At 43.1% G+C, this 17,045-nt stretch overlaps 1 protein-coding gene and 1 long non-coding RNA gene across 2 annotated transcripts; one reads left to right on the forward strand and one right to left on the reverse strand.

The window, feature by feature from the left end:
- Positions 1-1,064: 1,064 nt before the first annotated feature.
- LOC118368111 (proteasome subunit alpha type-3) lies at positions 1,065-6,630 on the reverse strand. The gene is made up of 10 exons (XM_035751891.2): positions 6,463-6,630; positions 5,552-5,634; positions 5,301-5,424; positions 4,750-4,851; positions 2,958-3,104; positions 2,516-2,581; positions 2,386-2,432; positions 2,191-2,258; positions 1,557-1,621; positions 1,065-1,271 (listed from the first exon to the last, which is right to left on the reverse strand). Exons 1-10 carry the CDS (start codon positions 6,481-6,483, stop codon positions 1,227-1,229), a joined length of 768 nt encoding a protein of 255 aa, XP_035607784.1. The 5' UTR covers positions 6,484-6,630; the 3' UTR covers positions 1,065-1,226.
- A 364-nt stretch (positions 6,631-6,994) lies between these two features.
- Positions 6,995-15,610, forward strand: LOC118369216 (uncharacterized). Its single transcript, XR_004822517.2, has 3 exons — positions 6,995-7,109; positions 7,417-7,542; positions 10,898-15,610. It is a non-coding gene; the product is annotated as an uncharacterized LOC118369216 (long non-coding RNA).
- The last annotated feature ends 1,435 nt before the right edge of the window (positions 15,611-17,045 follow it).

Below are 17,045 nucleotides of genomic sequence, written 5' to 3' on the forward strand. Positions count from 1 at the left end.
ATAACACCCCAACATGGAAATATGATTGGCTTTCATTATCTCAATCCAAGCCTTTCACTGGTTAGAAATATTTCACAATGGACCGCCTATTTTCGACACTGGCTTCCTTGTCACTCCAAGGTGGGAAATATACTATATGTGAACTGAAAACACAATTAATTGCTATTCACTCTTTAGATGGTGCTAGCGGTAACTCATATTTGAATTTGAGTTACTAGCAATGTAGTCATTTGCTGGGGAGAGGATGCGAGTTAAATATAAAGTATCGATTTGCTTTAAGTTGAGGCCAATTGCGCCTTGTTCGTGTTTGTAGGACGTCAGAGCAGGCAAATTGGTTACGTAACCGGAAGGAAGCATGTACAGGTAAAAGCCAGTGAAATGATTTGCCAGACAATGAACGTATATAACCGTGTTGAGGGGTGTAACTGAACACTGGCGACTCTTCTGGCTGAGTATCCTGACATGCGAATTTCCAAGCTTAAATCTACTAGGTTGACATCAGCGCTACTACAAAATAATCTGTCCCAGGCAGAAGGACGTCTATCAAATGTACAGCTGAGGAGCTAATCAATCCCTCAGATTCAAGTGAACGGCTCAATCTAATATTGATATTTCTTAATTGCATTCTTTTACATTTAGATGTGTATTGTTAGATACCACTGCACAAGTATTTAGTTACACATATTTAGCAGATGCTATTGTGGGTTTATGTGATGAATACAATTGGATTTAAAATTGTATCCAAGCAGGGAGAGAACCAGATGAGGCTGGCATGGAGTGGCAATGTGAGGAGGAAAGGTACGGAGTTGGACGTCCATCTGTAAGGTCAATGTGGAGACTTTTGCCCGCCGGGTCACTGACTCATGTCATACCTGAAACATATCACACTGTGCACTGAAATAGAATCTAAGTCTTCTTCCACAACTGGCACCACCAGAAGGATCAAGTGACAGTCCTTGAGATATGTGCTAAATACACACAATTCCAAAATCAAATGACAGAGGCAAACCTTTGACAGCATTTAGAGTCTCACAAAAAAAAAGTCCAAATATGCTTTTAGTATAAACAGTGCTTATCTTCAACTTTTATTTTAAGGCTGAAATCCATCAAACCCTAAATGGAAAGAAATGGCATGAATGGTCCATTAATTACAAAACAATTTGTGTCTCTTGGAGAGCCGTCCTGTCAGTAGGTGTGTGACGGTTGGAGAAACCACAGAAATGAGTTTACATGTTGTCTTCATCAGAGTCATCTTCCTCCTCCAAGGAATCCTATAGTGGAAGCATAAGGCATTGTGAATCAGACACCAGCAAGACAGATATAATGGAAGTGGTTCAGTGAACCATTCTCACGTGATGGGTAACCTTGCCTGGGACCTGAAGACTTGAGTTGGCTCCCTGGGCTAAAGCTTGGGCTTTAGCTCAGCAAGCTAACTCAGTCGTGTGGCGCACAGAAGACTCTAGTTCAAACCACAGATGTATTTTTGGTTAGAATACAGTAGGTCACAGAAATGCCATGGAACATAAAAATGAATGACTGGTAGTCGTGGTACATACCTTAGCATACTTCTCTGCCTCCTCCCTGACGTCTTTTGGAACCAGCACATGTTTTCCATTTGTCACTGGTGAAGGGACATGAAGGTCATAAGTTTCACTGCGATCAATTTGACTAGACCAGGTGATAGCTAGTCAAAACTGGTGAGGGTTGAGTATCGAACAGAATCATAACCCCTTATTGCACATGCTTGCCATACATCACTTTGTTATTTTATTTAACTAGGCAAGTCGGTTAAGAACAATTTCTTATTTACAACAACGCCCTATGGGACTCCCAATCACGGACAGTTGTGATACAGCCTGGAACCGAACCAGGGTCTGTAGTGATGCCTCTAGCACGGAGAGGGTGGCACACAATTGGCCCGGGGTAGACAGTCATTGTAAATAAGAATTTGTTCTTAACGGACTTGCCTCGTTATGAGCTGGGTTAAATGTCAGATTTAAAATGTGTGACACTGCTCACAACCAGAGACAAGTTTCTTACAAAAACACTATGGCTGCTAACCCGGTACACTAGTGGTGGCTTAGACCAGGGTACAAAACTCTGCCTTTGTTACATTTGTCATATACAGATGTACAAAGGGAGACAATACCAGACTTAAAAATACATGTGTATAAGGGAAAGTGGCATTACCTTCTCCAACCCAGCTTAGTTCCAACTCGAACGATTTGTCTTTCACTTCATCATGTACAATGTAGATTCTACAAAACATCCAACAGTACATGTTAGTAGCAACTTAATATGCAGTGCCTTGATTGGAGGCTATTCATGAGTGTGAACAACAGTGTGGGTTTGTGATCCTTTAATATAACAAACAAAAACACTTACATTTTGGCCACCTCTTTTACCAACTCCCTGCAGGTCATGTCTTTCATCTGTTGATAGCAATAGCACACAAAATCAAACAATTAAGCAAGATCTTCCCTTGTCTTAAACTTGGCTCAAGTAATATTCTTACCTGAAGCTTTTCAATTTCTGTCTTGGCGGCTTGCTTGGCTTTTCCAATAGCACATCCCCAGTAACCCTTGATAAAACAAAATAATGAATAAGTGGTCATCTAATATTTTAACAGCATCGCCTAATGTTACAAATTTCAGGTCATAATTTAAGGTTGAATGACAAGATATACAACATCTATGTTGACAATCAATCAACATTCCCAATCAAACATTGCACAGGTTCAAACACCTTAAAAAAAAGGGCCATTTTCCATGACCCAGATTAAAACTAGTCCAGGACTAAACCACATGCTCAAGGTAAAATCCCCACAGAGAATGCCTCATTACTGGATGAGTCTTAATCTGGGTCTGAAAAAAACATCCCTAAACGTGTAGTGTGAAATCAGTAAATGAATGACAGACAGCGCCTGTTTGGGAATAAACCCCCCAAAGATAACTCACATATGAGATTCCAGAGGGGTCAACCATGTACAGCTGAGGACCATCATCTTGATCGTAAGAGCCCAAAATGAAGCTACATCCAAACGGCCGCACCGCACTGTATAGCGTGTAGGCATGGACGTACATGGCCACTCTCTCTGAGAGATGCTGTAAAGAGAGATTATACAGTTGAAGTCAAAAGTTAACCACTGCGCCACCCGGGGGGTTAAGGGCTGCTGTATTGCAGCGCCAGCTGTGCCACCAGAGACCCTGGGTTCGCGCCCAGGCTCTGTCCTCTGTCGGAACCGGCCGCGACCGGGAGGTCTGTGGGGCGACGCACAATTGGCCTAGCGTCGTTAGGGATATCCTTGTCTCATCGCGCACCAGCAACTCCTGTGGCGGGCCGGGCACGGCTTGGTTGGGTTGTGTATCGGAGGACGCATTACTTTCAACCTTCGTCTCTCCCGTGCCCGTACGGGAGTTGTAGCGATGAGACAAGATAGTAGCTACTAAAACAATTGGATACCACGAAATTGGGGAGAAAAAGGGGTAAAAATACAATTAAAATAAATAAAAAGTTACCATACACCTTAGCCAACTACATTTAAACTCAGTTTTTCACAATTCTTGACATTTAATCCTAGTAAAAGTTCCCTGTTAATATCAGCACTTTATTATAAGAATGTGAAGTCAGAATAATAAATACTAATACTCAATTAGTATTTGGTAACATTGCCTTTAAATTGTTTAACTTGGGTCAAACGTTTCAGGTAGCCTTCCACAAGCTTCCCACAATAAGTTAGGTGAATTTTGGCCCATTCCTCCTGACAGAGCTGGTGTAACTGAGTCAGGTTTGTCGGCCTCCTTGCTCACCCACTCCAATACCATGACTTCTTTGTCCTTAAGCTAGTTTGCCACAACTTTGGAAGTATGCTTGGGGTCACTGTCCATTTGGAAGACCTGGCCTTTCAGGTTATGTCAACATAGGACTTGTTTCACTCACAAGGTCGGTCGCTGTTCTCGGATTGATTTGCACTTTTTGCACCAAAGTACGTTCATCTCTAGGATATAGAATGTGACTCCTTCCTGAGCGGTATGACGGCTGTGTGGTCCCATGGTGCTTATACTTGTGTACTATTGTTTGTTCAGATGAACGTGGTACCTTCAGGCATTTGGAAATTGCTCCCAAGGATGAACCAGACTTGGAGGTCTACAAAAACTAATCTGAGTTCTTCGCTGATGTCTTTTGATTTCCCATGATGTCAAGCAAAGAGGCACTGAGTTTTAAGGTAGGCCTTGAAATACATCTACAGGTACACTGCCAATTGACTCAAATAATGTTAATTAGCCTATCAGAAGCTTCTAAAGCCATGATATAATTTTCTGGAATTTTACAAGCTGTTTAAATGCACAGTCAACTTAGTGTATGTAAACTTCTGACCCACTGAAATTGTGATACAGTGAATTATAAAAGTGAAATTATCTGTCTAAACAATTTTGGGAAAAAATGACGTATCTAACCGACTTGCCAAAACTATAGTTTGTTAACAAGAAATTTGTGGAGTGGTTGAAAAACGTGTTTTAATGACTCCAACCTAAGTGTATGTAAACTTCTGACTTATCCTGTATGTATCTTTTCTCAAATCAAGGAATATTGCAATTGTCCATAGGACTTGGGGAAAAGGCAAAGCAACCAGTTGAATCAGGTGTGGTAGTACTGTAATGGAACAGACCAAATATGTGGAACTGACAGGGTACACAAGGAGGAGTTTGAAAGAAAAAAACTGATCAAGAGCATCAGAGTTCTTTTTACCTTCAGTGGGATGTTGTGTCCATAGTTGGATCTGAAGTTGGAGGCCTCTTCTCTGGCCACCTCAGACAGGGATCGAGCATCAGCCAGTAGTCCAGCAACTGCCTATCGGTAAAAAACGTTAAGGTAGATTCAGCTATGCACAAAGTAAACAGCAGAGAAGGGGCGACATTGCAAATAGTGTTACGGCCAAGATCCACTAACTAGCGATGATTTGCCCAGCCACGCTAGCTTCGTCCAGAGTGGCTCGCCATGTTGGTGCTAGCAAGCCGACAGCATGCTAGGTATCAACAGCCAATCCAATAGGGTCTGGAAGCTATAGTGAGCTAGCTAACTAACCAGCAACTGTAACTATGTATTTGAAATAAACAGCATATAAAGTACAATGGGTAAATCTCTTGATGTTTAATAAAAATTTGCAGATTTATTAGCTTACATTTTAATCCTTTGATTGTAAGATTTGGGTTTTCTCCACGTGGTTGCATGCACATCAGTTTGTTGGTAAACACAACACATGTATATACTGGGCATGTGGTCTGTGGATGAATACATACCATCCCTACGTGACGGTCGACATTGAAGATACGCTTGTTTGAGCCTTGTTCGTAAAGTTTGGAGAGAACCAATTTCTCGACACCGAACACAACCCCATCCTTGCACCGGATCCCAATTGCTGTGCTGTAAGGAGAAAGAACAAAAACCAACTAATTGATTCACTTGAGTACAAAAAAAAAATCCTGTCACTTTCCATCATGTGGGTAGTACTGCATTCAAAAACACATTAAAAGATGGAAAGATCACATACCTGCTGTTTTCTACTGCCTTCATGGCATATTCCACCTGGAACACCCTTCCATCAGGGGAAAAGGTGGAGGCAGACAAGTCATACTAGAGAGGGAGATTTGGGTGTTATACTTTGATGACCACTGCTGTTGATATAACATACATGTTTCATTGACAGGAACTGCCAGTCTTCAAACTTTTACAATCTCACCAATACTCATTGGTGCCACTTTTCATAGTAATGGCTAGCAAAATCATGGAAGTAACTTAGATTCACAATAGAGGAATCCCCTTTGAAAGGCTCCGTGCAATCTAGGCTCCTTGGGACATCCATACATTGAAAAAGATTACGGTTAGGGACCTCCCAAAGATACCGGATATCACCGAGCCATTTGAAAGTGCAGGTGTGAGGGTCAATCTAGCTAATTAAACGATTCCAACATTGTCCAACTTGTAAATATAATGTGATATCAAACATTTGTTGATAGATTGGATATCGATAGCTCTCCGTAGCTCTCCTACACCAAATCAGTTTAATTGGTTTCAATTTCGATTTAGCTTAGCCAGCATTGCTACTGTAGCTAACTAGCCTGTAGTGCAAGTGACTCAGCACAGCAGGCATGACAACATGGCTTAGTATCAAACTAACAGTAGTACTGCAAGGCAATAACAGCTAGGTAACAGTACCCAGTGTAAAATGTACTTCACCACGATGTACGATTATAGATCTTACACGAATGACGTGATTAAATGTATTATTAGCTAGTTATCTACTGAAACCTACAACTAGCACAGAGCAGTCACAGCTAGCTAGTTAGCAAGTTGGCTAACTTTGTTGCTAGCCTGGCTAAGATGAGCCGAGGCTAACAAGTTACCAAACATTTTATTTGTTAGCATTAAAAAAATGAAGGAAAAGTATCTTATCAAACTTACCCCAGTTCCAATTGAACTCATTGTGGTAAAAACTCTTCAAAAAATCCTTTATAACAACTCTGTCTGATGTGTTTCAGCACATCCCAGTCACTCTCCAACCAACAAGAAAATGGCTTTATGTTCAACACAACAGCAGCCGCATTGAACAACATGCTTCAATATCGCCACCTACTGTGGTGGAGTGTAATATCATAACGGTAAACATTTAAATCAAGTGCACTGCACACTCGTCAGAAACGGAATCTTAAATATCTACAGGAATAATCAAAAATATATATATGCTGGTAAACACAGTTCAGCAATTTACTATCAATCCTGGCTACATTTCCACCTGCAAATTGCCGTAATTAATAACATCAGCACTAGAAAGTTCCCCCCTACCATTTGTGACTTTGCCTAAATATGTATGTATTTAATTATTAAAGTCCTCTTTTCTCAAAACTATCTGGATTGAGGTTTGTGAACGATTTAGTTTAGCTAATCATCGACTGCTCCCTGGTGGACTAAAGATGATCAACACCATAATTCCAAATGGAATCAGAACTTCCTCAATTTCACAGAAAGGATTGTATTATAGGGGTGTGCTTATTAGTTGCTTGAAGAATTCATGAGATAACCCTGTCTCTGGTTACATTTATGATTCTGTGGTAAGTGCTTCAAAAAGGTAACGCTATATTGTCATGTGAAAATAAACGGTATATGGTTAAATGGCTACGCTACTTTAGCTTTGTTCGCTAACATTATATACCTAACGTTAGCAAGGTTGACACTCAGCTGAGAATGTAGCGGAGTCATTTTACGATATTTGTGAACATGGGAGAATGTTTTTGGATTCGAAAGCCACACTAACTACATGTTAGGGTTTAGCTATAGCTTCCACGTTAACTGTTTGACATACTTTTGGTCATGTAGTGTATGTGGACAGCTGCTAATCAAATCTCATTCCACAACCAGGGGCATTCATATCTAGTTGGTCCCCCCTTTGCTCCTATAACAGCCCCCACTCTTCTGGGAAGGCTTTCCACTAGATGTTGGAACATTGCTGCAAGGACTTGCTTCCATCCAGTCACAAAAGCATTGGTGAGTTTGGGCACTGATTTTGGGCAATTAGGCCTGGCTCGACATTCAAATTTTGCTCAAAGATGTTCAATGGGGTTGAGGTCAGGGCTTTGTGCAGGCCAGTCAAGTTCTTCCACACCGATCTCAACAAACCTTTTCTATATGGACCTCACTTTGTGCAGAGGCATTGTCATGATGAAACAGGAAAGGGCCTTCCCCAAACTGTTGCCACAAAGTTAGAAGCACATAATCATCTAGAATGCCAGTGTATGCTGTAGCTTTAAGATTTCCCTTCACTGGAACTAAAGGGCCTAGCCCGAACCATGTAAAATAGCACAGACCATTATTCCTCCTCCACCAAACTTTACATTTGGCACTATGCATTGGGGTAGGTAGTGTTCTCCTGCCATTCGCCAAAGATTCATCACTCCAGAGAACGTGTTTCCACTGCTCCAGAGTCCAATGGCGGCGAGTTTTGCACCACTCCAGCCGACGCTTGGTATTGTGCATGGTGATCTTAGGCATGTGTCCGGTTTCTCAGCCATGGGAACCCATTTCACGAAGTTCCCGACAAACAGTTATTGTGCTGAAGTTACTTCCAGAGGCAGTTTGGAACTTGGTAGTGAGTGTTGTAACTGAATCCACTAGGGGTGTCCACATACTTTTGTGTATATATAGTGTATTTTAGGTATGCCAGTAACATGCCATAACAATATTATGTCTATATACAGTTCATTCGCAAATTATTGAGACCCCTTTACCTTTTCCACATTTTGTTACGTTACAGCCTTATTCTAAAATTGACTTTTAAAAAATGTAATCAATCCAAACACAATACCCCATAATGACAAAGCAAAAACAAGTTTAGAAGTTTTCAAATGTATTAAAAGTTAAAAACATACCTTATTTACATAAGTATTCAGACCATTTGGTATGACACTCGAAATTGAGCTCAGGTGCATCCTGTTTCCATGGATCATCCTTGAGATGTATCTACAACTTTATTTATTTAATTTATTTCACCTTTATTTAACCAGGTAGGCCAGTTGAGAACAAGTTCTCATTTACAACTGCTACCTGGCCAAGATAAAGCAGTGTGACAAAAACAACACCACAGAGTTACACATAAACAAATGTACAGTCAATAACACAAAATATAAGAAAAATAGAAAAATCTATATACAGTGTGTGCAAATGTAGGGAAGTAGGCAATAAATAGGCCCTCGAGGTGAAACTAATTACAATTTAGCATTAATACTGGAGTGATAGATGTGCAAGTAGAGATACTTGAAAAAGAGTAAGAGGGTAAGTAATAATATGGGGATGAGGTAATCGGGTGTGCTATTTACAGATTGGCTGTGTACAGGTACAGTGATCGGTAAGCTGCTCTGACAGCTGATGCTTAAAGTTAGAGAGGGAGATATGTCTCCAGTTTCGGTGACTTTTGCGATTCGTTCCAGCCATTGGCAACAGAAACTAGAAGGAAAGGCGGCTAAAGGAAGTGTTGGCTAAAGGGATGACCAGAGCAATATACAGTGCTTTGCGAAAGTATTCGGCCCCCTTGAACTTTGCGACCTTTTGCCACATTTCAGGCTTCAAACATAAAGATATAAAGCTGTATTTTTTTGTGAAGAATCAACAACAAGTGGGACACAATCATGAAGTGGAACGACATTTATTGGATATTTCAAACTTTTTTAACAAATCAAAAACTGAAAAGTTGGGCGTGCAAAATTATTCAGCCCCCTTAAGTTAATACTTTGTAGCGCCACCTTTTGCTGCGATTACAGCTGTAAGTCGCTTGGGGTATGTCTCTTATCAGGGAAAGCCTGTTGAAACCCCCTCGGACGGTTACGTCAGCAGACCAGTTGTGATGGATCGGCGGGACTCCGTGTCGGCAGGCCAATTGGCAGAAGAGGTAATTGAAGCCCCGGATTTGCTTGATGGATCTCTTCGGCTTGCCGGGAGATTGGCCTAGTTCGAGGCTAACTCCAGGCTAACTGGTGCTTGACCACTAGCAGTGGCTAATGGTGATGACCACTAGCAGTGGCTAACTGACTAGTAGCTAGTTAGCTGTCTAGCTTCTGAAGGGGGTTCCCGGTTCTAAAGTGTAAAAAAATAGCAGATCCATACCACATTGGGTGAGGTGGGTTGCAGGAGAGTATGTTCAGTCTGTAGATGGAAAATGAAATAAAAAATGTAAAAAATATATATGAAGAAAAACGATATATACAAGGGACGGGACAAGACAATCAAAACAGACATCCCACTGCTACGCCATCTTAGTTTGAGGGATTGGAGTCCACTTGTGGTAAATTGATTGGACATGATTTGGAAAGGCACACACCTGTCTATATGAAGTCCCACAGTTGACAGTGCATGTCAGAGCAAAAACCAAGCCACGAGGTTGAAGGAATTGTCAGTAGAGCTCAGAGACAGGATTGTGTCGAGGCACAGATCTGGGAAAGGGTACCAAAACATGTCTGCAGCATTGAAGGTCCTCAAGAATACAGTGGCCTCAATCATTCTTAAATGGAATTAATTTGGAACCAGCAAGACTCTTTCTCGCCGTCCTGCCAAACTGAGCCATCGGAGGAGTAGGGCCTTGGTCAGGGAGGTGACCAAGAACCTGATGGTCACTCTGACAGAGTTCCAGAGTTCCTTTGTGGAGATAGGAGAACCTTCCAGAAGGACAACCCCTGCTCTAGCCTAGTCTGCTTGACGCCTAGATCATACCGACATTGCATTTTGGTACACCAGAAGTACGTTAATGCTGTGATTGCCTTGCAGCATTGTGTTGCAGAGGCAGTCGCAGTACGTTCTCTGGTGCATACGTTGGATTTATTGAACATATGCATCAAATTGTATGCGTAGATGGCTTGACAGTAATGGTAGCAGAAGCTGACACCATGGGATGTTCCAATGCTGGAAGGGAGGCCCCAAGTGAAAAAGTTGTGGAACCCCTGCATTAAAACACAGAGATGCTGGTTTGCAGTTCAAAAAGGTTGGTCATAAATGCATCCAAAATACGCAAAGGAAAGGGTTACAAGAGAAAAGACGTTTGACCCAAGTTAAACAATCTAAAGGCAATGCTACCAAATACTAATTGAGTGTATGGAAACTTCTGACCCACTGGGAATGTGATGAAAGAAATAAAAGCTGAAATAAATTGTTCTCTACTACTCTGACATTTCACATTCTTAAAATAAAGTGGTGATCCTAACTGACCTAAGACTAAGGTTAATGTCCTTAATGATCTTTTTGTCCTTCCTATGGCATCGGGTGCTGTAGGTGTCCAGGTGGGTGGGAAGTGTGCCCCCGGTATTTCTCTTCTAACAATTGCCATTTCCATCCTCTTTCTCTGTGGCTGGTGTAGGTGGAGATGGGAGGAAGGTAGGCCAGACATTTTGGGGACATGGGTTTGGCTTTCCATTCCCTGCACTTGAGGCAGGAATGTTGGTGTTGGCGCACAGCTTGACATCCCTAGTCGAGTCTGACCACCGAACTGTCCTGTCCACAGGTAAGGGGATATCGGTCTGTAACAGCTTGGCAACTGTAAGGGCAGCGACTGCCAGAGAATGGAAAGAGGACATTTAGGAGCTAGTCTTGAGTTTTCCATGACAAAGGAGACGTGGACTTGTGCTTACTGGGTTTCGATCCTGTGGTATGCCACATACCCTTAAGCCGGCTCTGAAGCATCACCGAACACATGCAACTCTTGAAAGTAACTGGGATGTTCACTGGGGCTATAGCATCTGGGAATCTGGATCTTGACCAATTCAGGGAGCTCACCTTCCCTCTCAGTCCAGGCCTGATGGATAGTGCTCTCTGGGGGTTGGAATTGGGTTATCCCACACTCTGTTATTAACCCACAGTTGCGGTAGCAGGACTTTACCTCGTGTGGTGAAGAGTGACATGAAACCCAGCCGGTCGTACTGACTTGCCAAGACTTTGTACAAGTTTCTCAGGTTAAGGCTCTTGTACTCAACTGGTCGGTGCTTGTAGCCCAGTGTATCCGATGGACAGTGATGACTAGGGTTGCAAAGGGTCAGAAACTTTCCGGTAAATTTCCAAAATTTTCTGAACATTTTCCATGGTAAATTAAGCCTGGGAATTTTGCTGAAATTCATCAAAAACAGTTAGCTTATAATTTTTGTGGATTGCACACAAGGCAACTATCCCCAATTCAATGGAATTGCAACCCTCTGCATGCACAGTGCATTATTCCGTCACGTGCAGTACACTCTTCCACAGATATTGCACACTAATGAGATGCTATTGAGTCCACACTACTATACTGTCTGAGCCAAGGACTACATGCTTTCTGGTAAGTTTTGACAGTACTGAATGGGGTGAATATATTTTATGACATGATTTTTTTGTTAACTAGTAAATAGTAGCCTACAGCAAAGTGTTTAAATAATTTCTAACTTGTTAACAATTTCTGCTAGTTAGTTTTTGCTACCATGTATGTTTTAGCTTGCTTGAGCCTGCTAACGGGGGAGTGTTAATTCACCTGTTTCCATACGTTTCATTTTAAAACATTTACCTTACAAAGGAGTTGTTTAATCTAACTAACTATTTCTGTACATTGAATTGTATTTTTTTTTTTTACTCTTTTCTCATCTTTACAGGAAAATGCCACGGACACTGTCTGTGTGGAGACATTTCACTGCAGCTAATGTAGAAGGAAAAGCATACACCCCTCCAACCAGACATAATTTATCTACTCATTTGCTGGATGCAGAGTTCAAGTGAAGGTCAAGCAAATCATATAGAAAGCGGACTGTATTGCAAACATCTCTGATGGGGGGTTTGAATGTTCGTGGGCAAGGAATAATTAACTACATCTCCACCCCTCAACCAGTATTCTACAAGAGCACAGACACAAGGGACAACAGACACACACGTTTCTACATTGCAGATGAGTTGAAGGCAGTCATCATTGACCTTGGACCACAGAAGGTATTTGCACTGGTGACAGACAACGCTGTGAAAATGAAGGCTGCTTGGTATAAAGTGGAGTCCTACCCTCACATCACACCCATTGGCTGTGCTGCTCATGCATTGAATCTGCTCCTAAAGGACATCAAGGAACTGAAAACAATGGATACATTCTACAAGAGAGCCAAGGAAATGGTTAGGTATGTGAAGGGTCATCAAGTCATAGCAGAAATCTACCTTACCAAGCAAAGTGAGAAGAATAAGAGCGCCACATTGAAGCTGCCCAGCAACACCTGTTGGGGTGGTGTTGTCATCATGTTTGACAGTCTCCTGGAGGGGAAGGACTCTCCAAGAAATGGCCATATCACAGTCTGCCGATATGGACAGACCCATCAAGAGGATCCTTCTGGATGTATTTTGGGAGAGAGTGGTAAGCAGCCTGAAACTTCTGAAACCTATATCAGTAGCCATTGCACAGATTGAGGGAGACAATTCCATCCTGTCTGATGTTCAGACTCTGCTTGCAGATGTTAGAGAAGAAATCCGTACTGCCCTGCCCACTTCACTGTTCCAAGCAGAGGAAACTGCAGTTCTGAAATACATCAAAAAGTGTGAAGACTTCTGCCTGAAGCCCATACACGCCGCAGCGTACATGTTGGACCCCAAGTATGCTGGCAAGAGCATCCTGTCTGGTGCAGGGATCAACAAGGCCTATGGTGTCATCACTACCGTGTCTCGCCACCTTGGCCTGGATGAGGGCAAGGTTCTTGGCAGTCTGGCGAAGTACACTTCCAAGCAAGGGCTTTGGGATGGAGATGCAATATGGCAGTCGTGCCAACATCTCATCAGCCACCTGGTGGAAGGGACTTTCCATTGTTGCCTCCATCATCCTTCAAATCCCACCAAAATCGGCCGCCTCAGAGCGCAACTGGTCCTTGTTTGGGAACACACACACCAAAGCACGCAACAGGCTGACCAATACAAGGGTTGAAAAATTGGTGGGTATCCTGGCAATTTTGAGGCTTTTTGAGCCTGACAACGAGCCATCCTCAACAAGGTTGGAAAGTGACAGTGAAGATAGGGCATCAGAGTCTGATGTTCAAGAGGTGGACATTGAGGAGGTCCAGGGAGAAGGCATGGAAACCTGAGAGGAAGACAACCAAAGCTTTCATTTCTAGACTATCATTTTACAGATGTATGTTAAATGTTTTTGGGAGATGCGATGGATCGTTGGGTATCATTCAAATATTCCCTTTTGTTGTTCAGTGAAATCATCCCCAAGTGAAGAGTCAACTCATTTAATTAAAGTTCAATTCGCAACTATAAATTGTTTTTAAAATTTATATTAGAAGGATTTAATCATTTGCAATTCTGTCTACTTGTGATATGTAAAAAGTTTGTTTCTGTCTCCATATGATACATACACTGCTCAAACAAATAAAGGGAACACTAAAATAACACATCCTAGATCTGAATTAATGAAATATTCTTATTAAATACTTTTTCTGTACATAGTTGAATGTGCTGACAACAAAACCACACAAAAACTATCAATGGAAATCAAATTTATCAACCCATGGAGGTCTGGATTTGGAGTCGCACTCAAAGTTAAAGTGGAAAACCACACTACAGGCTGATCCAACTTTGATGTGATGTCCTTAAAACAAGTCAAAATGAGGCTCAGTAGTGTGTGGGGCTTCCACGTGCCTGTATGACCTCCCTACAACGCCTGGGCATGCTCCTGATGAGGTGGCGGATGGTCTCCTGAGGGATCTCTTCCCAGACCTGGACTAAAAGATCCGCCAACTCCTGGACAGTCTGTGGTGCAACCACAGTTGGTGGATGGAGTGAGACATGATGTCCCAGATGTGCTCAATTGGATTCAGGTCTGGGGAATGGGTGGGCCAGTCCATAGCATCAATGCCTTCCTCTTGCAGGAACTGCTGACACACTCCAGCCCCATGAGGTCTAGAATTGTCTTGCATTAGGAGGAACCCAGGGCCAACCGCACCAGCATATGGTCTCACAAGGGGTCTGAGGATCTCATCTCGGTACCTAATGGCAGTCAGGCTACCTCTGGCGAGCACATGGAGGGCTGTGCGGCCCCCCAAAGAAATGCCACCACACACCATGACTGACCCACCGCTAAACCGGTCATGCTGGAGGATGTTGCAGGCAGCAGAACGTTCTCCACAGCGTCTCCAGACTCTGTCACGTCTGTCACATGTGCTCAGTGTGAACCTGCTTTCATCTGTGAAGAGCACAGGGCGCCAGTGGCGAATTTGCCAATCTTGGTGTTCTCTGGCAAATGCCAAACGTCCTGCACGGTGTTGGGCTGTAAGCACAACCCCCACCTGTGGACGTCGGGCCCTCATACCACCCTCATGGAGTCTGTTTCTGACCGTTTGAGCAGACACATTCACATTTGGGGCGGCAGCGTAGCCTAGTGGTTAGAGCGTTGGACTAGTAACCGGAAGGTTGCGAGTTCAAACCCCCGAGCTGACAAGGTACAAATCTGTCGTTCTGCCCCTGAACAGGCAGTTAACCCACTGTTCCCAGGCCGTCATTGAAAATATGAATATGTTCTTAACTGACTTGCCTGGTTAAATAAAGGTAAAAAAATTTTTAAAAATGGTGGCCTGCTGGAGATCATTTTGCAGGTCTCTGGCAGTGCTCCCCCTGCTCCTCCTTGCACAAAGGCGGAGGTAGCGGTCCTGCTGCTGGGTTGTTGCCCTCCTACGGCCTCCTCCACGTCTCCTGATGTACTGGCGTGTCTCCTGGTAGCGCCTCCATGCTCTGGACACTACGCGACAGACACAGCAAACCTTCTTGCCACAGCTCGCATTGATGTCCCATCCTGGATGAGCTGCACTACCTGAGCCACTTGTGTGGGTTGTAGACTCCGTCTCATGCTACCACTAGAGTGAAAGCACCGCCAGCATTCAAAAGTGACCAAAACATCAGCCAGGAAGCATAGGAACTGAGAAGTGGTCTGTGGTTATCACCTGCAGAACCACTCCTTTATTGGGGGTGTCTTGCTAATTGCCTATAATTTCCACCTGTTGTCTATTCCATTTGCACAACAGCATGTGAAATGTATTGTCTATCAGTGTTGCTTCCTAAGTGGACAGTTTGATTTCACAGAAGTGTGATTGACTTGGAGTTACATTGTGTTGTTTAAGTGTTCCCTTTATTTTTTTGAGCAGTGTATATAACCAATGCAAAAACCATATTAATTCCCATTATATTCCTGTTAATTCCCACGGTATGTTTCCACCTCTGAATATTCTCCAAAATGTGCAAACCTATTGCTGACTCAGGCCAAGGTACACCCTCTTGGTTCTGTTCAGTCATGACTCAACCACAGTTTAGCGCTTTCAGATTGTGCTTCAGGAGAAAAGGGATAAACTATAAATGGCAGCTAGCTTCCATATTTCGAAGCTCCCTGAAGCTAGCAGTTGTCGAATTCTGACCAGCAGTTGTTTGGCTTCCTGGATGGTGGGTAGGCGTTGTAGACACAAAACATAAGAGATTCATAGTGCATAGGAAGTCGATAGGGCACGGAAAGCCAGTACACATCAGGATGCTGAAATTGTTTGTGTCCTTGATGCTGAGTTTGCAGGTTGGGAGGCTCAGAGTGCACATGAGGCTGGTGCATGTGAGGCTGGATGCGCACATGACTGGGTACTCACAGCAGGCTGGACAGGAGGTTTAGTATGAAAATGTGCTTTAGACTGGAGATGTGGCTTAGACTTAAGGCACAGACAGTTGTTTTGGTGGTATTGAGAGTGGAGAATGTGTACATTGCGGCTGGGGTTTTGCTGAATGAATGGCTTGAGAGGAACTGATGCACTGCAACAAGCTAAGCACAAGATATATATATATACAGCTGGCTGGTGTGTTTACGGACATATTCAATCAATCCCTATCCCAGTCTGCTGTTCCCACATGTTTCAAGAGGGCCACCATTGTTCCTGTTCCCAAGAAAGCTAAGGTAACTGAGCTAAACGACTACCGCCCCGTAGCACTCACTTCCGTCATCATGAAGTGCTTTGAGAGACTAGTCAAGGACCATATCACCTCCACCCTACCTGACACCCTAGACCCACTCCAATTTGTTTACCGCCCAAAATGGTCCACAGACGATGCAATCTCAACCACACTGCACACTGCCCTAACCCATCTGGACAAGAGGAATACCTATGTGAGAATGCTGTTCATCAACTACAGCTCAGCATTTAACACCATAGTACCCTCCAAACTAGTCATCAAGCTCGAGACCCTGGGCCATAAAGAACATCAAGTACAACAACCACCAGAGCCACTGCCTGTTCACCCCGCTATCATCCAGAAGGCGAGGTCAGTACAGGTGCATCAAAGCTGAGACCGAGAGACTGAAAAACAGCTTCTATCTCAAGGCCATCAGACTGTTAAACAGCCACCACTAACATTGAGTGGCTGCTACCAACACACTGACTCAACTCCAGCCACTTTAATAATGGGAATTGATGTAAAATATATCACTAGCCACTTTAAACATTTAAACAATGCTACTTAATATAATGTTTACATACCCTACA

The sequence above is a fragment of the Oncorhynchus keta genome, chromosome 35 (assembly GCF_023373465.1).
Source record: "Oncorhynchus keta strain PuntledgeMale-10-30-2019 chromosome 35, Oket_V2, whole genome shotgun sequence".
Classification (NCBI taxonomy): domain Eukaryota; kingdom Metazoa; phylum Chordata; class Actinopteri; order Salmoniformes; family Salmonidae; genus Oncorhynchus; species Oncorhynchus keta.

Bases quoted from the DNA above. Each gene is read 5' to 3' on its own strand.
- LOC118368111 (XM_035751891.2), bottom strand. From the start codon at position 6,483: ATGAGTTCAATTGGAACTGGG. The intron at 2,582-2,957 runs GTGAGTTATCTT...TGTTTTATCAAG, and splicing joins ACCCCTCTGGAATCTCATAT to GGTTACTGGGGATGTGCTAT. The intron at 1,272-1,556 runs GTATGTACCACG...CTTCCACTATAG, and splicing joins AGGCAGAGAAGTATGCTAAG to GATTCCTTGGAGGAGGAAGA.